The sequence below is a fragment of the Mizuhopecten yessoensis genome, unplaced genomic scaffold, assembly GCF_002113885.1.
Source record: "Mizuhopecten yessoensis strain PY_sf001 unplaced genomic scaffold, ASM211388v2 scaffold10937, whole genome shotgun sequence".
In the NCBI taxonomy this organism is placed as follows: Eukaryota; Metazoa; Mollusca; class Bivalvia; order Pectinida; family Pectinidae; genus Mizuhopecten; species Mizuhopecten yessoensis.
This window is the reverse complement of record NW_018408796.1, coordinates 330,863-356,193: the sequence shown is the minus strand read 5'-3', so window position 1 is coordinate 356,193 and position 25,331 is coordinate 330,863. Positions and strand designations below refer to the sequence as shown.

At 36.0% G+C, this 25,331-nt stretch overlaps 1 protein-coding gene across 1 annotated transcript in view; it reads right to left on the bottom strand.

Annotated features, from left to right (window-relative positions):
- LOC110463856 (caspase recruitment domain-containing protein 11-like) overlaps positions 1-25,331 on the bottom strand; it is a 37,660-nt gene that overhangs the window by 8,969 nt on the left and 3,360 nt on the right. Inside the window, exons 3-24 of the mRNA XM_021518758.1 lie at positions 23,351-23,479; positions 22,468-22,634; positions 20,885-20,999; positions 18,982-19,137; positions 17,005-17,042; positions 15,270-15,434; positions 12,708-12,833; positions 11,814-11,957; positions 11,473-11,547; positions 10,906-10,924; positions 9,545-9,922; positions 9,006-9,153; positions 8,635-8,794; positions 7,573-7,717; positions 6,376-6,439; positions 5,302-5,475; positions 3,999-4,084; positions 3,248-3,286; positions 2,604-2,708; positions 2,203-2,243; positions 1,944-2,059; positions 243-331 (exon numbers count right to left, since the gene is read on the bottom strand). Of these exons, the coding sequence (XP_021374433.1) occupies positions 243-331; positions 1,944-2,059; positions 2,203-2,243; positions 2,604-2,708; positions 3,248-3,286; positions 3,999-4,084; positions 5,302-5,475; positions 6,376-6,439; positions 7,573-7,717; positions 8,635-8,794; positions 9,006-9,153; positions 9,545-9,922; positions 10,906-10,924; positions 11,473-11,547; positions 11,814-11,957; positions 12,708-12,833; positions 15,270-15,434; positions 17,005-17,042; positions 18,982-19,137; positions 20,885-20,999; positions 22,468-22,634; positions 23,351-23,479 (2,679 nt within the window). The remainder of the gene's footprint in view (positions 1-242; positions 332-1,943; positions 2,060-2,202; positions 2,244-2,603; positions 2,709-3,247; positions 3,287-3,998; positions 4,085-5,301; positions 5,476-6,375; positions 6,440-7,572; positions 7,718-8,634; positions 8,795-9,005; positions 9,154-9,544; positions 9,923-10,905; positions 10,925-11,472; positions 11,548-11,813; positions 11,958-12,707; positions 12,834-15,269; positions 15,435-17,004; positions 17,043-18,981; positions 19,138-20,884; positions 21,000-22,467; positions 22,635-23,350; positions 23,480-25,331) is intronic.

Here is a 25,331-nt window from a genome sequence, read left to right as displayed (position 1 = left end):
ACCGTAAGTAAGACCAACCGTTCCTATCCGAGATATACACTCTACCTTACCAGTCTGCTAACCGTAAGAAAGACCAACCGTTCCTATCCGAGATATACACTCTACCTTACCAGTCTGCTAACCGTAAGTAAGACCAACCGTTCCTATCCGAGATATATACTCTACATTACCAGTCTGCTCACCGTAAGTAACACCAATCGTTCCTATCCGAGATATACACTCTACATTGCCAGTCCACTTACCGTAAGTAAGACCAATCGTTTGAAGGCGACTTTCAAGACATTCAGATGAACTTTCGGTGGCTGTATCAAAGTCACTGCCGAGAATTGTACTGTACAGAAAGAAATTTCAACTTTTTTTTTTATCTTACTCGGTGAAATAGATTTACTGAAAACTTTTGACAGACCCAAATATATATATTCGGGAGGAAAGTCGTAAAAATGGTCCTCGTGAAGTAGCAGATTTTAATTAAACTAAAACTGTAAGCCAATGGCTAACTTATACCCCCGCTCCTATATAAATCAGAACTGTAAGCTAAAGGCTTAATAAGGCAAAGCAATATAGTTTCCCACCAATAATGATTTCTTCATTGGCTGAGCTGTACACTTATTCAAGTACATAGGACAGTCACAAACTTCATGTACTCTCTCTAAATGCGCAAACATACTTGCAAACAAAATTTTGTTAGCCCAGATGAACGAGTTTTGCTGAAATCGTCGTAGGCGTTAAGGAAGAAATGTCAGGACACAATTTTAACAAAGGGCCATAACTCCTTAAAAAGAGTCGAAATGAAAAAATACTACCCTGATGCACGACATCAGCGGGTAATTACTATATCTGTAAGCTTTCATTGCAATTGGCCCAGAAGTTTAGGAGGCAGACAAAGTTTTTTCAACAAAGGGACATAACTCCCTTTAAAAGGGTCGGAATGAAAAAGTACTGTTTGGATGCACAACGTCAAGGGGCAGTTGCCATATCTGTAAACTTCCTTTTAAATTGGCCCAGTAGATTAGGAGAAGTTGTCAGGACAAGACTTTTTCAACAAAGGGCCATACCTACATAAGAAAGGGTTTGAAAAAAATACCTGGATGCACAACTTACGGTGGTAGTTATCATATCTGAAAAAATCCGTTTAAATTGGGAGCACAGTGTTGGAGGAGTTGTATGGAGAAGTATTTTTCAACAAAGGGCCACTACTCCGTAAAAAGGGTCAGATCGAAAAGAATAATACCTGGATGCACAATTTCAGGTGAAAGTTATCATATCGGAAAAGTTCCGTTGAAATCAGGAGCATAGTGTTTAAGGAGTTGTCTGGAGAAGTATTTTTCAACAAAGAGCAATAATTCCGTAAAAAGGGTCAGAACGAAAATATACATGGATGCACAATTTCAGTTGATAGTTATCATATCTGAAAACTTTCGTTGAAATTGGCTCTATAGTTATGGAGGAGTTGTCCGGACAAGGATTTTTCAACAAAGGGCCTTAACTTTGTAAAAAGGGACAGGATGAAAAAGAATACCTGGATGCACAACTGCGGGTTCGGGTGGTAGTTATCATATGTGGGAAGTTTGGTTGAAATCGATCCATAACTTTAGAAGGAGTTGTCTGGACAAAAAAATTGAGGATTTTATCAACAAAGGGTCATGACTTCGTAAGAAAAGGTCAGAACAAAAAAATGATACCTGAATGCACAACTTCAGGTGGTAGTTATTATATGTGGAAAGATGCGTTGACATTGGTCCATTACTTTATAAGGAGTTTTCCGGCAAACTTTTTCGACAGACAGACAGACAAGCTGATTCCAGTATACCCTCCCCCTAACTTCGTTGCGGGGTTATAATAACGCAAGATGTAATGATAATTCTGTGAGCCCATCGGAAGTAACACATGTCAGTTTTGAAATTAAGATTAGATCGTACGAAATCCGTCACCATTTTACTTACCGGAGCTGTTCTGGGTCAGCCTCGTTTCGAAGCCTAAGGTAGATAATGATGTTAAGAGACTGATTGAGGGCTACAGGGGTCAAACTGCCTTTCCTAATGCTGTGTCGACCAGATATCTGCAGAATACAATTACTTGTTAAGCAAGATTATGACAAATTAATGTAGGACTTGTCAGTGCAAAACACATTTTAATATAAAAACTTATTTTAAAGGACTAACTATTACCTTTTTATGTCAAGAAACGAAACGAATGTCTTACCTGAGGGAAGTGCCGATGTATGTCGATGAGATCATTCTTCACTGAAATGAGTTAAAGTGGGAACACTTATCTTCAATTATCATTATTGCCATCGAGAGGAACTGACATAATATTTCATGTAAATGTTTTCCCCTTATATAGCTAGACGATATATAATAATATTGAGGTTTTATTTTTCGAATTTACAAAACAGTTCAAGAAATGACAAGTTTCCAGGACCGAAAAAACCCATTGATATGTGAATAATGTATATGAAGAATAACAAAACTACCTAAAACATACGTGTTAAAAATATAAGAAAAGGAATCTGAACAGTAAAGTTCCTCGTTATCGAGAGCAAGCTACTCCCGCTTTAAATGAATATTCATGGCTGCGTGTGGTGTGTCTATTACTATACTCACTAATGTCCACTTTAGAGCAGTCCGGCATTTCCGTTGACATGATTTTTTGTACAGTGGTGACTACCTTCTCTTGTCCGTACAGTAACACTGGTGACCTGGTCAGGGCTGACAAGGTCAAATAGAAATAGTAATTGTGAAGTCCCAATTTTTCTTTTTTTGAAAGTTCAAATCAGAGTCGCTCATGGACTGAGAGCTTCTCAGTGAATTATAACGAAAAGTGAATGTCATAAATTAAGGGATGTAATAATAGAAGCAAGTCTTTGGATACACGTATTTAACCGCGAGTCAAGCTTTGCACAGTATAACTGGCCATATGATGCACTAGAAATGTTTACTTCGTTTGAATTCATCCGGAATGCTTCAAAGTTATGAATTGAACATTAAACAAGGTCATATGCATCTTTCTACGCAAATCCCTTTTCCTTATCAATCCTTACAATATTGCAACAGCATAACGTTTGGCAATACCACCACAGATGGAATAGTAATTGACTGCAGACGCTACAATATATACAGGACCCTGATCTACATATAGTATACTTTTATCTGTGTGTGGCTATGTTTTACTGAATGTATGATATTAAGTTGAGTGTTAACTTATTTTTTTAGTTAAATGATTAAAGAATTACAAGTAAAAAACCTACCTTTCACAGGTAAAATCATTGTGTAATGTTCTGATCTGCCTGAAATCAGAAAACAGGTAAAAAATTAATACAAAAATGTATCGCTGGCAATCTCTTCTCAAATTGATGAACTGATTGTAAAGAAACCTCTTTTAATAAAACGCAAGTAAGATAAACAATATATAGACGATGTTTAATTGGTTTCCTGTAGAATACATGTATACAACGCGACTATATTTTTTAACTTTTTCTTTATTTGCTACGGTTCAGAGAACTTCTCTAAGAAATATCCTATTCATTGTATAAATACCTTATTGTGTATATACAAAAGTAACGAAACCGCCACAATATGAAACGTGCTATTTCATGTCTGTTTATGACATTATATATAAGTAACGAATATGATACCAAATTTATAATTTCTGATTCTGATGCTTTCGTACTTTATATGTAGGAAATGACTATGTAAAACTATGTAAACTTGCATAATTGATCAAATTTCGGAGACATTTTGCCAAAGGTCAGCCCCTCCCCCAAGTATGAAATATGAATTACATTTAATACCCATCATACCCCTATGACGTATCGTATATTTATTGGACACTTCCCTGTCAATATATGACACAAAACATCGCTTACGTCTGAAAACGCTCTCTCCGTCTGTGATATAAAACAGTACTTAACAATTGATAAGCGCTCGTTTCTTTATGACTTCAAACATTAATTAAAGTTGAAACCCCTCCGTCTACTTGAGACATAAATCATAACTTACACTTTATACCCTTCCATCTCCCTGTGTGCTTGCCTTCCATTGATTCTATCCTTTTGATTTGCATTTTTACTCTGCTTCTCAATGCCCTGGAAATATTATACAGGTTGTAGGCAACACAGAAATGTTCTCAGTTGTTTTCAAGAGTATCAAACATGCTATTTATATTCAAAGATAACAAACATGTATCATGTATGTATATATATAATATGAAAAGTTTTTTTTTCAACAATGAGTCTTTAGTATTTTCATCTCGTCAAGGAGATTCCTCAGTCTGATATATTATATCAACAAACAGTAGACATATATTATTCAAATTCGACGTAGCATTTCATTTTATCAAGCTTTACAATGGGATATTTAAATGTTTTACAGATTTCCTTGGACTGACACTGTACTTTGATAGAAAGGTGTGACATATTGCCCATAATAATTGTCCTTTGTCTGGCGCTAAACATTAGTGATAGAAAGGGGGACATTTTGCCCAATATAAGAATCAGTTGTCTGGAACTATACATCTGCGATAGTAAATGGAACATATTTGCGACTATAAGATACAATACATAAGTGATAGTAAATGGGGATTATTTCCCACTATAAGATTCCTTAGTCTGGCAATATACATAAGTGATAGAAAGTGGGGATTATTTCCCACTATAAGATCCATTAGTCTGGCAATATACATTAGTGATAGTAAGTGGGGATTATTTCCCACTAGAAGATTCATTAGTCTGGCAATATACATAAGTGATAGTAAGTGGGGATTATTTCCCACTATAAGATTCATTAGTCTGGCAATATACATTAGTGATAGTAAGTGGGGATTATTTCCCACTATAAGATACCTTAGACTTGCACAATATATTAGTGAAAGTAAGTGGTGATTATTTCCCACTATAAGTTTCCTTAGTTTCGCGTTATACATCAGTGATAGTAAGTGGAGATTATTTCCCACTATAAGTTTCCTTAGTTTCGCGTTATACATCAGTGATAGTAAGTATTATTGCCCACTAAAATATTCCGTAGTCTGGCACAATATATCTGTGATAATCAGCGGGTCATGCACCAGAGATGGTGACAAAGTTCTACTACCAACCCATTGTGGGGTCAATGAAGCCTGAGAACATTACCTTTTGAAATTGAAATGTGAATGAAAGGCTTTGAAAAGTAATTTGACATAGCATGGCAAGTTCTCGCATGTTTAAAAGTATTTCTATAACAAACTGGACCTTTTGAGCGGGAATCTCAATAATGTAACTAAGAATACACTCTCGTGGCAATAAAGTGACATGAAATAGAACCCTACTCTGAAGTGTTAGGAATAAACCCTGTGTCAGATTCCCAGGTCTGTCTGTCTCGGTCAAACTTCACCGCTAACCAGAAACGTGGCCTACAAGTGGTGTTCAGGACCATAAATATGTCCCCAATATTGACCTCAAGTTGACCCGCCGTCCTGTCTCCTTGCCAGGTGAAGTTACTCCTGTCAATAGACACATTTTATCGATAGTGAAACTGTAAATTAAATTGTCAAAAGGTTGAAATATAATATGATATAAAAATATAAGTTGTAAAACGCTGTCAAAATCATATAAATAATGAATTTACAAGGTGGTGATTTTGGACCAGCTAACAGTTGTTCTTTCAGATGAAATCATCAAATCTTAGAAAATAGGAATAGTTTAACAAATTCACTGTTTGAAAATGCTCAATTTTAGAGTCCAAACTCGAGAGTCTCCCTCCAAAATCGGGCGAGTTGGCAAGCATGTATCATAGCGGTAATGTCGTTTGCCGTGTGAGTATATTATATCTACGTTTCGTGTCAGATCATTGGCTGACAAGGTACATTTTAACCCGAACTATCATATTTTATGCAACTCTGAGTTAGGATTTAAGAAATATAGTTCCCAAAATGGAGGTTCATGGGTACTCCTAAGTGGGACAGAGTTTTCTCTTACCCTGGACAAGGTAAGTGTATATTTCAATGTCTTTTTTGCGAGGAGATTATCTTATCCTGATAAATGTATGACGTCANGTTCCCAAAATGGAGGTTCATGGGTACTCCTAAGTGGGACAGAGTTTTCTCTTACCCTGGACAAGGTAAGTGTATATTTCAATGTCTTTTTTGCGAGGAGATTATCTTATCCTGATAAATGTATGACGTCAAGTCAACAAATCAATAAATAAAAAAAACATTTCATATATGGCAGGTCCAACGGGAATGAAAAATTCCTCTTAGAAACGGGAGAAAACTATTCATCGCGAGGGGGATGGGGGAATAATTAGTATTTCTAATTGTACATTGTGACCACCCTCCCTCCTAATCATGGATTCTCAAATTACACTGTCCTCTCTTTCCACCACGAAGGAAATGACTGCATACCTTGTGTAAAAGAAGTCACCATTGCTGTTGTTCTCCTTCATCCATTTTAAAGCCTCTTGATTCACTGAAATCCATATTGATGACCAATTAGAGATAACGGATTACAATGGAAACATTATTATGGGAAAAGGGAATAACTTTTTATCTAAAACTAGACTTTAGTTTGTCAAGTAGGAAAACAACTGCAGTGTTTTGAAATTATCGAGTTAATTGTGCAGTTAATTGACTAGATTTCATGTTTACTAAAGAACTGTTTATAACTACCCTTGGTTCCCAATGAAGCTAAAATGATATGTAATTCTTTGACGTTTTGTGTTTTGGCCAAGCCTAGGTGATATCGTCTTTTTGAGTAATAGGTACATTTGAATAGAATTTAATCAATTAGAAGTTTTCTAACCTAAAATAGTTTTTATGGCTTCCTTTGGCAACCTATCCTCTTTCATGTTGAAGCTGTCCATTACATTTCCTCCATAGTAACATATGTACACCGGGATCAGCAGAGGATATGCTCCTAGGCCTCTGGACTTTATGATTTCATTTTTTTTTATTCGTTTTTAAAAAATAACTTAATTTCAAATCACTGAGGTTCTGTTAAAGGCATTTTAAGATGTATTTCAAGTACATTTTGAAAAAACGTACGTGTAAACAAATGTTTCAGAATGGTATCATTGACAAATGCAGTGTATATTTAAATTGTATGACTTTTGTGATGGTGAATATAATGCGGTATGAAGCTGAAAAGCTATATTGGTAAATGTAACTTATGCAGGTTCAAAGTATGTTGCATTTACCATCACTAAAGTTCTAAATTGTTTAGTTACATGCTTCAACAGTGGTTGAACAAACATCTCTAATTATATTGTTTGAATGCGAGGTTAACCGGAATGTTTTATTAAAGTTTTCAAATCGTACATCACTGCTAAGAACATCAGTAGTGTTGACCTATAAAATGTATACAATGTATATTTGATGTTAAATGAGTGTCATACATATAAAGTGTCTTTCAATTAAATATTTATCGAAAGTTACTGCTTATTAACGACGAAAGTCGACAGAATCGACATTCTTTGAGGGCTGGTCACAAGTTCAGAATCCGGCCAAGGGATTGCGCGAAACAATCTGGAATTATCCAAAAGAATCAATAATAGTTCAAATGAAAATATGATAAATTAAATATTTCATCAGATAGGGTCTCACCTTTTTTATTATGCGCACAGTTGAGTTCAACGGTGTCGATGGAGAATGGTAGACTGTCGCTGATGAGTGATTTTCTGACCTGTTCCTGAGTACAGTTATGGAAGACTTGTGTGACAGAGTTACCCACCTTGTTGCTTAGGACAACCTGTATGATGACATTGAGTGATTACATTATATCGAAGAAAATGCCTAACCTGAACAGAATGAGAGTTGTATCAAAAGTTATGAATAGCGTGATAAATAAGCCGTATCCTATACATCATGACTACTTTAGAAGTGTTCGGTTTTGAGTGATGTCGACCTTCATTTCATGTTTGCCTTTTAAATTTTGACTGTGAATTCATGCTATATGATCTAAAGTGACAAAATAAAAGGAAATGAAACGACGTCAGAAATCCAGATAATTTCATAGCGTCATGAAGAAAACAGATGCAGAGTCAGGAGCGCATGCAGAATTTTGGACCATAAAAATGATTTGGAAATCGAGGTTTCTTTTTGCAAATTTCCCAAACTTTCTTGATCGTGTGATAAATATCTAATTTTCTTTCTCAATTCAGATGAAAATTGTGGAACTCATCACGAATTGTTCGTTTTCCGTCGCCAGAGATTTGCTTAAATAAATATTCTGAAACTTGTTGCATATACGGTACTTTTTAACAGTGATATAGAAATTATATTAATGTGAAATTGATGGCTTCTTATTGTATTTTCCTTCATTATTGAACGAGGAATGACAGAGTTGGGAACATCAAGCTTGCCTCACTAACAACATGCATCCTTCTCTTAGAGAACTCATTTCATTCTACCACAATTGCTCTTCACCCATTCACTTGACCATTCTCATATAAATATTATGAAATATTGAACCGGAGCGCCCGGAGAACACCGACACCATTAGGCAGGTGACCTATACTTTTCATGTCCGATCGGGAAATCGAACCCCCAGCTATCTTGGTGAAATGCCAATGCGCTTATCCACAGCAGCATCCGACTACCGAGTTGTGGTGTCAAATGACCTCTACCAATCATAATGTCATATGTCAATAACTCCGTTACACTTACAGACATGATCTGATCCCCCAAACTGAGCCAATTGTTGAGTGACTTGTCAAGAATCTTCTGGATAAATATGCCAGTTATATTTCCACCTGCTATTTCCAGCTGAGTGTCCAGAAATGGCATTGGCACTTTCACAGTGAATTTAGGGTCATGACTGTTTGCCCTGTATACAGATAATAAAAATTGTATTTTTGTTTAGTAAGGTAATGGTTTTTATGACAATGTTAAAAGTGATGTTATAGAGGAAGTATTTTTCATAATTTATAATCCATGAATATATATAATTCTTAGCGTGGCAATCAGTACAGTCATAGTTACATAAGCACTAAATATATATCTATAAAAATGTCGTTTTAAAATACAAATATATTTACTTTTCTGGTAAACAGGGAATCATTGGCATGACCACCTCATAATTGGTGAGTTCGTTTTCATCACTGACACTCGAATCCTCAGACGTTTCGCTCTTCGCCTTTGGGTAGAACTGATCAATGGTTTCTTCTTCAGGCTCAAGGCTGTCTCCTACAAAAACCAACAAAACACGCCTCTCTGACAGATTCTAATAAGCACTCTGTCAAACTAACAACTTCATATCAAATACAGATTGAGTCTCCAGTCAAACCAACTGAACAAGCATATCTCTTAATGATGTAAACGTAGTCCACTGTCAAACAATAGCGAAATCTCTTGCAAATGGAGAACATTGTCAAAATAACTTATATTTTTTAATTGGAATTTAGTCCACTGTCAGAACAACAAATCTATCTCTTACAGATGATACAGGAATGTATGACCCTCGTCTAGCCAACTGAACTTTTGACTCAAGGTATTTTTTCATGGTAAACATTCTTGACTCCATGTTGTTATCATTTAAAACTCTGCTGACTCGCTGCATTTATAATGTGACACTTACCCGACTCATTGCCTTTGCCACGGTGATAATTTCCTGACTCGCTGCCTATTTCAGGATGAGATTTTCCGGACTCACTGATATTGTCATTATGTCGTACGTAACACGAAATCGCATCCCTGTCAACAGCGAGGGGGAGATTCATGGACAAGACTGGTGTCACTTTCTGTTTTCTTGAATCAGAAATATGAACTTTCATCCCAAGGCTATCTGGTCGGTTTGAGGCATCCCTGGAAACCAATTCAAAAGTTTCCATTGGCCCATGAGGGATGCTTTTTTGTGTATGAACAATATGACTGGCACAGCGGGAAAAGCCTGCAGCGCCTGCATGGTTGCTGGAATGTCCCATCAGTGTGACAGGAAGCGTGTTGTACTTAGGATCTGTAAACACACAGATGTAATAATACACATTAATGACATGACGTGTTGTACTTAGGATCTGTAAACACACAGATGTAATAATACACAATAATGACAGGACGTGTTGTGATTTGTAAACACACTGATTTAATAAAACCCATTAATGCAAGGACGTGTTGTGTTATGTAAACACACAGCTGTAATATTACACATTAATGACAGGAAGTGTTGTACTTAGATCTGTAAACACACAGATGTAATAATACACATGCATGACATGACGTGTTGTACTTAGGATCTATAAACACACAGATGTAATAATACACATTAATGACAGGACGTGTTGTGATCTGTAAACATACAGATGTAATAATACACATTAATGACAGGACGTGTTGTGATCTGTAAACACACAGATGTAATAATACACATTATTGACAGGACGTGTTGTTTTATGTAAACACACAGATGTAATAATACACATTAATGACAGGACGTGTTGTACTTAGAATCTGTAAACACACATATGTTATAATACACATTAATGACAGGACGTGTTGTACTTAGGATCTGTAAACACACAGATGTAATAACACACATTAATGATAAGAAGTGTTGTGATTTGTTAACAAACATCAGTGTGACAGGGCGTGTTGTGATCTGTAAACACACATCAGTGTGACAGGAAGTGTTGAGATATGTAAATACACATGAGAGTGACCAGGTTTTTTTTATCTGTGAACAAATCAAAATATAAAGAGGTTTTAATAAATTGATTATTATTCTTTTTAATACGGTTAACGACCGTTTCTGTTCATAGCATAAAAAAGCACTCCATACTGGTTCTCAGAGAGAGCAATGTTTACGAACGACGGAGAATTCATTTGAATCTTTACATACTTAAAATTATTTTGCATAATGGATAGACAAAGTAACTTTTATTTCGTAACTTAATCTTCAAAGATGTTTTATAGAACAACCACGTAAAGCCAGTGAATACTTACCAAGAGGAATACTTGAATCCTGAAAAATTAAAAAACTGATCAATAATACGGCAGACATAAAAAATGATATTTCTCTGTCATAGTTTTTACTCATTTGCACAACTTCTGGTATACCTTATTGTAAGCAAAACAATGCTGTATAACCTCGATACAATGGTATTCGTTTCGTTTGCCACCTCGAGTACCGCCAATTATAGTTCGCAGTTAATGTTTTTCCTTTATATTTTTCAGTACGTTTCCTTTGATGCATCACTCAAACCATTTAAAAAGCCGAAAACTGAAGCTTGACAGAGGAGGCGGTATGACAAGGTTCTACTGGACTCACTTTACCATCAGTATGTCAAGATAACCAAGGACATGTCTGTGCAAAGAACTACAATTCTTCTTGAAGACGCTTCCTGTCATTTTATATCAATTTGATAAATCCCTACCCTCAAAGCTCAACTCTATATAGGGCATGCGTGTTTGGTCCATTAGCAAAGCACATATTTACAGTCCATAACTTGCCTTTAAGTTACGTGGCTATACATAGTCTGATACTATGTAATGATCCGACATTAAACCTACCTGGATATCGTCTGAAATATCATATATGCTCTGTTTTCTATCAACGTATTGTCTGTCAGTTTCTGGTAGGCTTATCTGCAAAACAGACAAACACATCATATATTGCTATGATTAAAGATAGCGAATTGTTAATTTGGCTATATTATATAGATAGTTTCACTTTGGAAATAATAAACAGTGGAAATGTATATCATTTGGGTTGAAGATGAGGGCAAACATTGGTTAAACTCCATGTATATTGTCATATCTGGTGACATTACCCTCTTATTTTGTGCACCTACTTATTTAAATCAACCTTGCGTAAAACAGGTGTTTTAATGCTCAAAATTATGTTAGATTACCTGGTCCGATAAACGTTTGATTTCCATATTGGATTTGAGTTCATCATACAGGGTTTCCAGTTCATGTTTGTCATTGAACAGCTGTATTCGCTGGGTCGACTCCTCATTAGCCCGGATCTGTTCCTTTATCCTCAGTTCTTCAAGCTGTAACGGACAGTATGGTTCGGTATAACCGTTCCACCTAAATTTCCACAACAAGTAGGAATACTGAACACTTTAAGTGTTTGTGTAGAGCGTCCTCGATACTCCAGGGGTTACACTCACTTACGCTCTCTGCACTCTAGAATATTTCATGGCAAAATTTAAGGCTCAGAGTGCGTCACCTTGTTGATGACACAAGAAGACTAGTTTGATCCTTTGATGTACATCAGAAGAATTTTGCGGCCGCGTAACGCTAAAACTTACTGGCTTTGAAGTCGTGTGTCGCTCCTCTGTAATCTTCAAAGGACAGGTATCAGCCTAGTGGTTGGTCAGGTTTTTTTACCTGACAGGCTGACACCAATCAAATAGCTAGCCGCGTGTCTTCAATTTTGCTTTGACATATTCCAGGGCTGCATAGAGCAAAAGTAAGTATAACCTCTCGAGCATCGATGATAGAGTACACAGGTTACACCTTCAATGTCATGTCCCCGACAAGTAGGAATACTGAACATTTTGGGTGTTCATTCATGGAATTATTAAAGCCCAAAAATTGAGTATGTAACAATAGATTACATTACTGAAAATGACTAAGATATTAAATGAAACATACATGATAAAACTATTAGATTCACCTGTTGATATTTGTTCTTTTAAAATTCACTCTACGACTGTTATATATATAAACAAACTTAAGACTGAGTTTTGCTAGCATTTGTGCCAATAACCAATATGAGACATACATTTTTTACTTACAATTTTTTTTTCATTTTCCAACTCCTTTATCCTGTCAAAGTACTCCTCAACTTTCTTTTTACGATCCATGTAAGCTGTGTTGATTTTATTTTTCTCCTTTATTGAAGCTTGAAGTCTTGTCTCAAGCTACGATACAACAACATAAATTCTTGCCATAGAGTCAGACATTTTTTTTTGTAATAGCAACATGCCTCTCAAAATAGTTGTTCTCTGTTTAGATGCATTTGGGGAAAAAAATCTGGTATTTAATTTAAAAACAATGTTTTTACAAAGACTTTTTACTTTCTTTTCAGGACAAATCATGCAAACATGATTCCTAAATTACATTAATGAGGTCCCACTCTTCGCATTTGATCAGCAGAATTCGTTGAATGTTATGCTAAAATGTGCAGATGATTTTACGAAAGTCTAACATTCAGATAAACTGTAATTTTTATAATCATTCCCATATATGTATACCAAAATATCAAAACGTGTTCGTAAGTCTTGTGTTTTTGCATCAATCGTAACTATAACAACATAAACATGTGAATAGGAGCATTGCTCCAGAACCAAACAAACACTTACAATAAAATATTAAACAATAAAGATAATGTTTTTTTTTCTCTGATGAAATTGTTATTCATGTATTTACGTAGACAAAACAATCAGGACACACGATTGCGAGAAAAAGAGGGAAACGAGAAATCCAATATCTATTTCACAACAATTTATTACCAGACGGATCATTTTATAGAGGGATAACTCTTTCATTAAAGGAGTGTTCTCTCTTCAAATATATATTACAAATAGAATTAAGTTAAAATTGTGATCAAAATCTTCTCATCAACGTAATTTTACATCTACGGTGCAACAGAATAAATAAAATAAACTACTACATGTCTTCAGTATTTAGCACTCAAATATTCCTGATAATCCAACTTTACGTTGATCTTCAGTGTCACATATCACTGAAATTAAATTGTGTTCTAATAACATATATATATCAACATTGAAAAACTAGCATTTGTTAGTTAAATTTTTTATTATAAACCTGTCAGTTAGGTATTATAAGAAACTATCTCAAGACATTGTATGCCATCCTCACAAGCGCCCATTCTCATACTTTTTAAAGGGATTTTTCAAAACACTCCTGATTCCAAGAGCTAATGAGCTTGTTTTGCGGAGATTAAACTTGTTTTACGAGGGCTCATTTTCTAGACATAAATAGGAATATAGGAAATAGGAAGCTTGAGTAAGTGAGGAGAAGATGATGTTTCTATTTCCCCACTATATGGTCAAAATCATTCCATCGGACACCCTGTTAGATTAATTTCACCCCTTTGGAAAAGGTCACATATCCACGGTAGGCCGGTAACCAAAACAAATCCACTCCTATACATAGTATATATGACCTTTTTGACATCAATTTGTCCCCTGTCAGTGTCCAATAGTTTTGATATAGGTCCTTGTATCTGAAGGTTATTTCTGTGTGGGTGATCATTGCGGGAAGAAATCGGGTTGTTGACACCTGAAAAAACACCTGTCTTGTACTCTCCTTAGACAGGTAAATACCTATCTTAACAGACTTGTCTTGTACTCTCCTAAGACAGGTAAATACCTATCTTAACAGGCCTTTCTTGTACTCTCCTTAGACAGGTAAATACATATCTTAACAGACCTGTCTTGTACTCTCCTTAGACAGGTTAATACATATCTTAACAGACCTGTCTTGTACTCCCCTTAGACAGGTAAATACCTATCTAAACACAGCTGTCTTGTACTCTCCTAAGACAGGTAAATACCTACCTTAACATATCTGTCTTGTACTCTCCTTAGACAGGTAAATACCTATCTTAACAGACCTGTCTTGTACTCTCCTTAGACAGGTAAATAGCTACCTTAACAAATCTGTCGTGTACTCTCCTTAGACATGTAAGTACCTATCTTAACAGATCTGTCTTGTACTCTCCTTAGACAGGTAAATAGCTATCTTAACAGACCTGTCTTGTACTCTCCTTAGGCAGGTATATACCTACCTTAACAAACCTGTCTTGTACTTTCCTTAGACAGGTAAATACCTGTCTTAACAGACCTGTCTTATACTCTCTTTAGACAGGTAAGTACCTACCTTAACAGACCTGTCTTGTACTCTCATTGGCAGATAAATACCGATCTTAACACACCTGTCTTGTACTTTCCTTAGACAGGTAAGTACCTATCTTAACAGACCTGTCTTGTACTCTCCTAAGACAAGTAAATACCTTCATTGACACACTTGTCTTGTACTCTGCTAATACAGATAAATACTTACCTTAACACACCTGTCTTGTACTCTCCTTAGACAGGTAAATACCTATCTTAGCACACCTGACTTGTACTCTCCTTAAATACCTTCCTCTACAAATCTGTCCAGTAGTCTACTTCGTTGGCAGGTAATAAAACACGCCTGTCCTGTTGTCTCCTTAGACATGTATACTGCCTCAACACAAGTGTCTCATAGTCTCCTTAGACAGATAAATACCTACCTCAACAATAACGTCCTGTAGTCTCGTTTTTTTTATTCGACAGGTGAATACCTACCTCCATACACTTGTCCTGGTAGTCAGAGAGCTGAACCTCCAACCTGTCCATTCGTTCCATAATGTCTTCACAATTCTGTTGGGCCTCGTCTCGTTCCTCCTTCAGGATCTGTTTTTCCACCTCCTGGCGTTCTTGAAGAACCTCGCAGCCCAATGCCGCTGGCATCTACAACAAACCACACACAAGGTTTATGTTAATGTGAGTAAAAGTCACTGTATCATTACAAACTCGGAGAGGACAAATTCTAAAATGCACATCGTATTAGAACGAATACTTCAGTCTTTAAAAACGAAATATTGTATACCGCGAAATATATTCTCCGCAGTCTTTCGTCCTTAGCAATGATGATGAATTGACCATGACACCGAGTTTTATACACAACATACCATGTCTAGTAATTAGATTTGAATGGGCAAATATGGATTTTACCGGTGAAAGGCGAATATTTGACCGAGCAAATGTTTTTCGGTATACAGTATTCTAATGCCTTACCTGAATTAAGCTGATCAATATAATTAATACAACGTTAAGTCTTCAAAACAGCACAGACTGATTTCATAGGATCAGCTTATGTAATGGTCAAACGAGACAACATAATGTCATTTTTTTCTGTGGATTCTATTGAAAATATTTACATGTGTAATATTTTCCTTATTTATGTCTGATCTATATTCAATGCTAGTTCCGTGTTGCCGATTGATTGGTATTTACAACCTGGTGAAATAATGTATACTTAACAATACATATAGGTCTGGTTTAACATTTAAAGCTGACAGTGCAAGTTAAAACAAAAAAGGCAGTGTCTCACAGATATTATACTACTCATAGACCCCTTACAAACGGGAAGCAGATCTTCAGATATATTTCGTTTGTGATTGTACAGACGCCGACCTTCTGACTGCCACTTTATAATGCACTTTATAATCTGCACGGGATCAATGTACACAAAAACGACAGTCAATTGGAAACGTAATGAAATAGATGTTATATTACTTATAACAAGTTGAAAACTCTTGTAAAGCATACACATATCCCAGCTTCAATAGAAATGGGGCAAAATGCAAGTCTAAAAAAAGGTTAATATATCGCTGTAATATTTCTCAATGAAGTCTATGCAATGAGATTGTTGTGTATGGTTTCTCAAGTAACTCTATGAAATGGGATTGTTTTTTAGGGTTTCTCAAGTAACTCTATGAAATGGAATAGTTTTTTCATGGTTCTTAAGGAACTCTATGAAATGGGATAGTTTTAGGGTTTCTCAAGGAACTCTATGAAATTAGATAGTTTCAGGGTTTCTCAATGAATTCTATGAAATGGGATAGTTTTAGGGTTTCTCAATGAACTCTATGAAATTAGATAGTTTCAGGGTTTCTCAAGGAACTCTATGAAATTGGATAGTTTTTAGGGTTTCTCATGGAACTCTAAGAAATTGAATAGTTTTTATTCATGGTTTCTCTAAGAACTATGAAATAGGATAGGTTTTAGGGTTTTTCAAAGAACTCTATGAAATGGAATATTTTTGTATGGTTTCTCGAGAGCCTGTTTGAATAGTATTTTTAGGTAAAAGTGAGACATTGAACAGAGGTGAGTTTGAGCATGGAACTTTTCGACATGGAATAGTGTTGTTTTTTTGGGCGGCTCTCTGAGGTATCGATTAGAGGTTTCATCTATATTGGCGACAACAGGCAGACAGGACATTGGTCGGTATGGAATAGTTCTAATCAATATTTATTACCTTGGCTGTCGTGGCTTGTAAACACCTGTCAGTTTCATCTGTAACACAAATCACTGAAAATTGATATCTTATAAAATCGTATATAACAGAATTTCTGTTTTCTCTATTTTCCTTGTTCATTCCCCAACCCGTACTCTACTTCCTTCTTATTTAAAACCTATACAAATACACACTCTTGTTAGATCATCATTTGTCTTGAATTAAACCTACAAATCATCTTCATTAAATATGTTATATTTCAGTTCCTGTTAAATTCAACCTAGAAAACCTTAGGAAAAACTTTACAGAATAAGTAAATTCAGTATCACTTTTGTGTCACTTATCGCACCAACTAATTGATTAAGGAGTATATTGATAAACGGAAATAGGAAGTACATCCCTAGTTGAAAATCCAATGTAGGGAGACAGTATCACAATTTCCGCATATTCTAATGTTTAATATTTAATTAATGAATATTGTATGTTTATTATTCGTTCTCTCAATATTAAAGTATTTCAAAGCAATCCAGGCATTAATTCAATTGTTTTTTATCAGTCACATGTGTCCATTTTTCTGTACTTCAGGAAACCGGCTACCTATTTCACTACTGTGAAGTTTTTCTAGAAAGACATTTTTTTTTGGACATTTAACGCGAATCATGACAAATATGTCCAGAATGCCAATGTTGTTATGACCTCATGAATGTTGATAAAATAAATTTCATTCCTCATATTTACATTTTTAAGTGCTTTGAATTTTCCGATCGAGCATAAATAAAAATAATACCGGCATTGTAATTAAATTTGTGTATGGGGGCAACGCAGGAGAGAGAACAGAGTGGTTTCGCGGGAAAATGTAAAACTTCGGGTTGGGGTTCTACCAAAAGTATGACAACAAAACAAACAGAATATAGGTCTAGTTGTATTTTCAAATTTTATATGTAAAACTAACTCAGCTTGGATATTGTTATCATATACCATACACACCTCATTTGAGAATCAAAATGAGCCTATCACATTTAATGTTAATCATATTAGCATAAATAAACTACACAATAGCTGTTTCACGGCGGACGTGTACCAATTACGCCCTGTGCTACGTCATTAAAGTGTATCAATACGCAGTGATGAGGTCACCTGTGTTATGCAAAAATGAATGTCATTTTCGCCAATGGGTCCAAGCATACAGAATGTAAATATTATAAAATGTTAATTTTTAATCGATTATAGATAATTAATTTTACACAATTTCAGCATTTATTAAATTGATATACATTAATACAATACTAATTTATGTAATTATCATTTTTATTGACATTATTTTGCCAAAAAATTTGTCTTTAATTTTTTTCTTCAAAATTCACTCCTTTTTACATAAATTTCCATTTAAAATCCTTAAAATTCTGACAACCTATATTTTTTTTGTGGGAGAACATTTTCTTCAAAGCAATATAACAACAAAAATTTGAAGAAATTATATTGAGAAATGGTAACACAATCCTATTACCTTAAGTAGTCCGCATTATCTCTTTAAGGTATACCCACCCAGAGTACAGGTAAAAAGAAGGCGTCGGGCCGTATTATCTCTGTAAAGTAAACCCACCATGAGTACAGGTAAAAAGAAGGCGTCGGTTCCTATTAACTCTGTAAGGCATTTACCCCAAGTCTAAGTAAAATAAGGACAGTGGGCGTCCATCAGTAATATCTATATGTGAGGCATACCCACACTGACTACAGACTACTGAATGTGTGCGTCCTAAATATCGGTGTAAGGTATACCCACACAAAGTACAGTAAGGAAGGACAGGGGATGGCCGTAAGTTAAATCTTTGTGAGGTATATCCAACCTGAGTACAGTTATTCCTGTATGGTATACCCACTATACGTACTGTAAGGTGAGTTAGCGTCCGTCATTAATATCTCTCTACGGTATACCCAACCAGACCACGGTTAGGACAGCGGACATCCATAAGTAAAATATTTGTAAGGTATACCCACCCTGGCTACAGTTAGGACAGAGGGCGTCCGATAGAGCTCCTTTTAGCTCTATTATTTCTCTCTCCCGCTGGTCAAGCTTGTACTGACAGTTTCTCCACTTCTCTCGGTAGTCCTCTCGCTCCTTCGTGTACTCTAAACTGTTCTTCAGGTATTCCACTACAAACAGGACACAGGACACGATCAGGTCATAGGTCACATCAAACACACACGATCAGGTCATAGGTCGCATCAAACACACAGGATCAGGTCATAGGTCATATCAAACACAAAAAGAGGACACATGACATATCAAACACACACGATCAGGTCATAGGTCACATCAAACAAAACAAAAAACATAATATAGGTCACATTACACACCCGAACAGGTCACGGGCCACATAAAAAACAACAAGATCATATGAAAGTGTCGACAATACCATAAATCGATAAAAAGGAAAGATTAACATGGAGACCCTTGAAATAGTACATGGAATTTAAGACCAGGTGTTCCGAAAGGTTAAGCGTGTTCTTCATCGACGACACCCGCAATGTAAATCCAAGTCGAATCCAAGCATAATCAAGCAATATAAATACAACATAAAGTTCCGGGTTCATTTTTAATTTGAATAAGGTCCCGGGGCCATTTTTACGACGGAATATATGAAGGTTCTCAGACCATTTTAAACGTTAAAATACGTACCCCAGAACATTAGGTCGTCTTTATATTTTCAATTCATTATTTTTTTTTGTCTCCTTTCACAATGTCCTATGATTAACAGACTAACAAGCATGTGTTTGAATTAAATGTTTCATATACAGCTAGAATAAAACATTGCTTATATTTTATCTGTCTAAATATATCAACGAGTTTCCACATCAACTTAGTTGCTATATGACAATAAAAATGAAAATATAAGTTATTTAAAATATAAGTTGACCAATTAAAAACATTTAAGACTTCTGTGATTTGACGTAAACAAATGATGACAAATCGGTATTTAATCAATACTGCCTGCATGTATTATGCATTTCATAATGTATTATTAACAGACCAGTGATACATTTGTGACAATTGAATATTGAAAGGTGTCATGATATTTGGGGACAAAATTCAACGGAGATTATTAATTCGCAGCCATTATGACATTTTTATATCAGTTTAATAAGGAAAGGTGACATAGAGTTCAGTTTGAGCTTGTAGGTATATGTGCTAACAAACAGTGAGGGCTAAGGTGTGAAGATGTACTGAACATTAGGAGGAAACGACTGTGAAGGAAAGCTCCTGCCGTGTCAGCTATTATTTAGTGTTGTTCGTGGTTCGTCCTGTTTGAGTATTTATCACCAATGGGGTCCTGGTACTACGGATACAGAAACTTGTGTGTCAAACTAATTGAACCTGTTTTTGTGAACGCTTCCTTCTCTGCAATACTTGAGAGTTCCGATCAGATTTATATGTAAATTAGTGAAGTTTTTGCAGCTTTAAAGCGCAGATCTGTTAACACATCCTGCTTTTCAATAAACACTTAGGACCTGTCAAAACAAGATAGGTCTACCATTGCCGTTTGTCTCCTACTTACCGGACACTTATTGAGTCAGCTACTGTGTATTATTTTTCAGTTTCTAAAAAAAACATTATTTCCTACTACGAGTTCAAACAGATAATTATAGGGCAGTCTGATAACAGGGCACCCTAAAGCATACACACATAAATGGGATGTAAATAAACAAAGTACATGGGATGTAAATACACAACAGTACATGGGATGTAAATACACAACAGTACATGGGATGTAAAGATACATTTAAACGTGCAATTATTGCATATAATATTGCCACGATTTGTGGTTGTAAAAGTCTTCACATCTGTGACCTTGGCATGTTCGTGTCCCCTACACAACCCCGACATTGTTTAGACACCTACTTGACGCATCCTTTAGCTTGCTGTTTTCCTCTACGATGCTGCTACAGTTCCTCTCTAGTGCCTGAAGTCGGTGGGTAAGGGACTGGTTCTCCAGCCTCAGTATCTCGGTTTCATTCTAATTGCAAACAAGGTTTGTGAATCTTAATAACAGGTTTCGACGATTTTCGGAAATATTTTAATACCGGAAATTTGTAACAGAAATCACTTGATTTTGGCAAATGATTATTTGTGATTGTTCAATCAAAGACTAATTAACAGCGATTCTATATGAAAAGAGCAAACACAACAAAAAAGGGAAGGAACGAAAAGCCAAACAAAGCAAAAACAAAAACAAACACAAACAAGAGGCCCAATAGGCCTGAATCGCTCACCTGGTATAAATTTCACACTTGTTATCTTAAAAGTGGACTAAAATACAACTACAGGCAGAATATCAGTGTTTGATTAATAAGAACCATTTAAAAGATTTAAACGTATGACACACGTGACCTTGAATGTCGAACAAGGACATTAGGTTGAACAGAGTTTATAGTCTTCCAACCCAGCATGCTTCTAGTAAAATATCATTACCCTGGACTTTTTGGTTATACAGAACAAATAATTTAAAGATTTAAACCGTAGGCCTCTTGGTTATTCAGAAGTTGTTTAAATGTTTTTAACATATTTGACCCTGGTGACCTTGAATATGATTCAAGGTCATTCATTAGAACAAACTTGGTAGCCCTTCATCCCAGCATGTTACTGGCCAAATATCATTATCCTAGGCCTCTTCGTTATTCAGAAGAAGTTGTTTAAAGGTTTTAAACATATTTGACCCCTGTGACCTTTAATATAGGTCAAGGTCATTTATTTGAACAAACTTAGCAGCCCTTCATCCCAGCATGTTACTGGCCAAATATCATCACCCTAGGCCTCTCGGTTATTCAGAAGAAGTTGTTTAAAGGTTTTAAACATATTTGGCCCCTGTGACCTTTAATATAGGTCAAGGTCATTTATTTGATCAAACTTAGCAGCCCTTCATCCCAGCATGTTACTGGCCAACTATCATCACCCTAGGCCTCTCGGTTATTCAGAAGAAGTTGTTTAAAGGTTTTAAACATATTTGATCCCTGTGACCTTGAATATAATTCAAGGTCATTTATTTGAACAAACTTGGTAGCCATTCACCAAAGCATGTTACTGGCCAAATAACATCACCCTAGACCTTTTGGTTATTCATAAGAAGTTGTTTAAAGATTTTAACATATTTGACCCATGTGACCTTGAAAATGGATGAAGGTCATTTATTTGAACAAAATCGGTAGCCCTTCTTCCCAGCATGCTTCTGGCCAAATATTATCACCCTAGGGCTTTTGGTTACTGAGAAGAAGTTGTTTAAAGTAAAATGTTGACGCCGGACGACGGACGGACGACGGACGCCGCACCATGCCATAAGCTCACTTAAGCTAAAAAAAACACAGACCAAATCAAAACAAACAAGCACTATTGATTATCTGCACAATCCAGACAGAAACGTCTAAATTATAGGAGTGAAAGAAAAGAGAGTTTAATTAATGTTTTCAACTGATATTATTGTTTATTACCTCAAGTTCCTTTTTATCATTCTGAGCGAACAAAAGACCAGTCTCCAGATCCTCTAGCTTCTGTTTCATAGCCGCGTTTCCCTGTGCTTGATCCTGTAGAGTCCTGATCGTCTCAGACAGGTTATTTACCAAGTTCATGTTACAACTGAATCGTGTCACCTTAAAGTCTGCAAATATAAATCACACAAATCATTCTTTAATACATTATTTCACTAGTAAAGTGGGACATGCTCTGTGTGTGAGAACGAGCATGCATGATGTTTCTGTAATGAACCACTTACCTAAGGGAGGCTCACTAGGCTTTTTCTGTAATGAACCACTTACCTAAGGGAGGCTCTCTAGGATGTTTCTGTAATGAACCATTTACCTAAGGGGGGCTCTATAGGATGTTTCTGTAATGAACCATTTACTTAAGGGAGACTCTCTAGGATGTTTCTGTAATGAACCACTTACCTAAGGGAGGCTCTCTTGGATGTTTCTGTAATGAACCACTTACCTAAGGGAGGCTCTCTAGGATGCTTCTGTAATGAACCACTTACCTAATGGAGGCTCTCTATGATGTTCCTGAAGTGAACCGCTTACCTACGGGAGGCTCTCAATGATGTTCCTGTAATGAGCCACTTACCTAAGGGAGGCTCTCTAGGATGTTCCTGAAGTGAACCGCTTACCTAAGGGAGGCTCTCTAGGATGTTTCTGTAGTGAACCACTTACCTAAGGCAGGCTCTCAATGCTGTTCCTGTAATGAACCACTTACCTAAGGGAGGCTCTCTATAATGTTCCTGTAGTGAACCGCTTACCTAAGGGAGGCTCTCTAGGATGTTTCTGTAGTGAACCACTTACCTAAGGGAGGCTCTCTATAATGTTCCTGAAGTGAACCGCTTACCTAAGGGAGGCTCTCTAGGATTTTCCCCCGTGATAGCCTTGTACGTTTCTGGGTTGTGATACTCCATCGTGTCGAGGAAATGCTGACAACCATTGTTTCCCTTTGTTTGCAGTATATCAAGCATGAAACCTTAAACAGCAAATCAGCAACAGATATTAAGTACTTCAGTGTGGGACGACAACATGGTAATTTTGTAGAAGTTAGTAGTGCGATCTCCTTTATGATTCCAACTTGAGGGAGTACTATAACAGAGACTGATATTTTAGTTTGCTTTACGTTGTAACCCCCTTACTGGTGTTCTAGCTCACTGGTTTAATGGTCTCAAGCGGAGGATACCTATTCTAGTTGGGGACGGCCAAGGATAATAAAAGTGATGTTTGTAGCTTCGAGGGAACATCCCCACATGTGCCAACAACGAGTAATATGTTTGCTTTCATATAGATGTGCAAGTTCCAGGACAAATCTAGGACCAGAGTAAACCTTCTATTTATTATTTGCTCTCTGGAACCTTTGAACCGTTTACGGAATAGTCGCTTGGTACGGTGTTGCGTCACTTTGACATAACAAAGCATTTTCTCCGAGTTAAAATGCATGAGACAGCCTTCCTCCCTTTTTGATGGTTTATGAGGTCTGAATGAAGGGCCTTGTTATTCTCTGTAGATTTGATAATTTTATAAAGCAGACAAACGACTGCGAATAGCCACCCGCTAGAGGTCACTACCCCTTTGAGGTAGTTAGGAAATTTGAAAAAGAGCAGCAGGAACAGCCTAAGAAGTTGAGTCTTCAGAAAACCATTCTGGTTTTTTTCACATATTCCATTAGAGCGGGGAGTTTGTTATACTGTTAAATAGTTTATACAGCAGGCGTTGATGAGGAACTCTATCGGCAGGTATAAGATATTTATTTTGCAAATATTGTCTGCCGTGTTGTATTAAATAGACCAGAACAGCTGTGGGCCGAGGAATTATACAGTCAATGGCGGGGGAAATTACAGGAAACAATGAAGAACCGCTTATTCTTGGGGGGTGAGCAGGAAAGGCGAAAGGTGCAAGTTTAGTTAGGTTAACAAAGTCATCTATTATAAAAACACTATTTATATCATAAATAGTTAATGGAAACAGTTCTTAATGTGCAGTTTTTAAATAGGGCCGGAAAATATTAATTACAACCTTCTTAAAGTTTTCTATGCGTCGTCTTGTAGTTGTATTCAATGTATTCTAATTATGTCAACCCACTTGTTTGATCCGGATGTTTCCATGCCTCGTGCTACTCTAAAGTTTGAGCTATTTCCGTGTTACCGAGTAGTGAATATAATTAACTGTTGTTGCTCCTATTCTCATCAACTGCAAATTAATTAATGTAAACATTCAAAACGTTTTCAGTTTGCTTATTTAATGTTGGCAAATGGGTACCATTAATATTTGATATAAGTATCATATATATATATATATGGTGTTACTCTAATGTCAATATATCATATATGAATGATGTCATTGTGCCATTATTATTTGATACATTAGTGTGCCATTGATATTTGATACATTGGTGTGCCGTAAATATTTGATACATTAGTGTGCCATTAATATTTGATACATTAGTGTGCCATTAATATTTGATGCATTAGTGTGCAATTGATATTTGATGCATTAGTGTGTCATTAATATTTGATACATTAGTGTGCCATTAATATTTGATCATTAGTGTCCGATTGATATTTGATACATTAGTGTGCCATTAATATTTGATGCATTAGTGTGTCATTAATATTTGAAACATTAGTGTGCCATTAATATTTAATGCATTTCTGTGCCATTGATATTTGATACGTAAGTGTGCTATTAATATTTGGTACATTAGTGTGTCGTTGATATTTGATACATAAGTGTGTCATTAATATTTGATACACTAGTGTGTCATTAATATTTGATTCATTAGTGTGCCACTGATATTTGATACGTTGGTGTGCCAAGTAATAACTGAT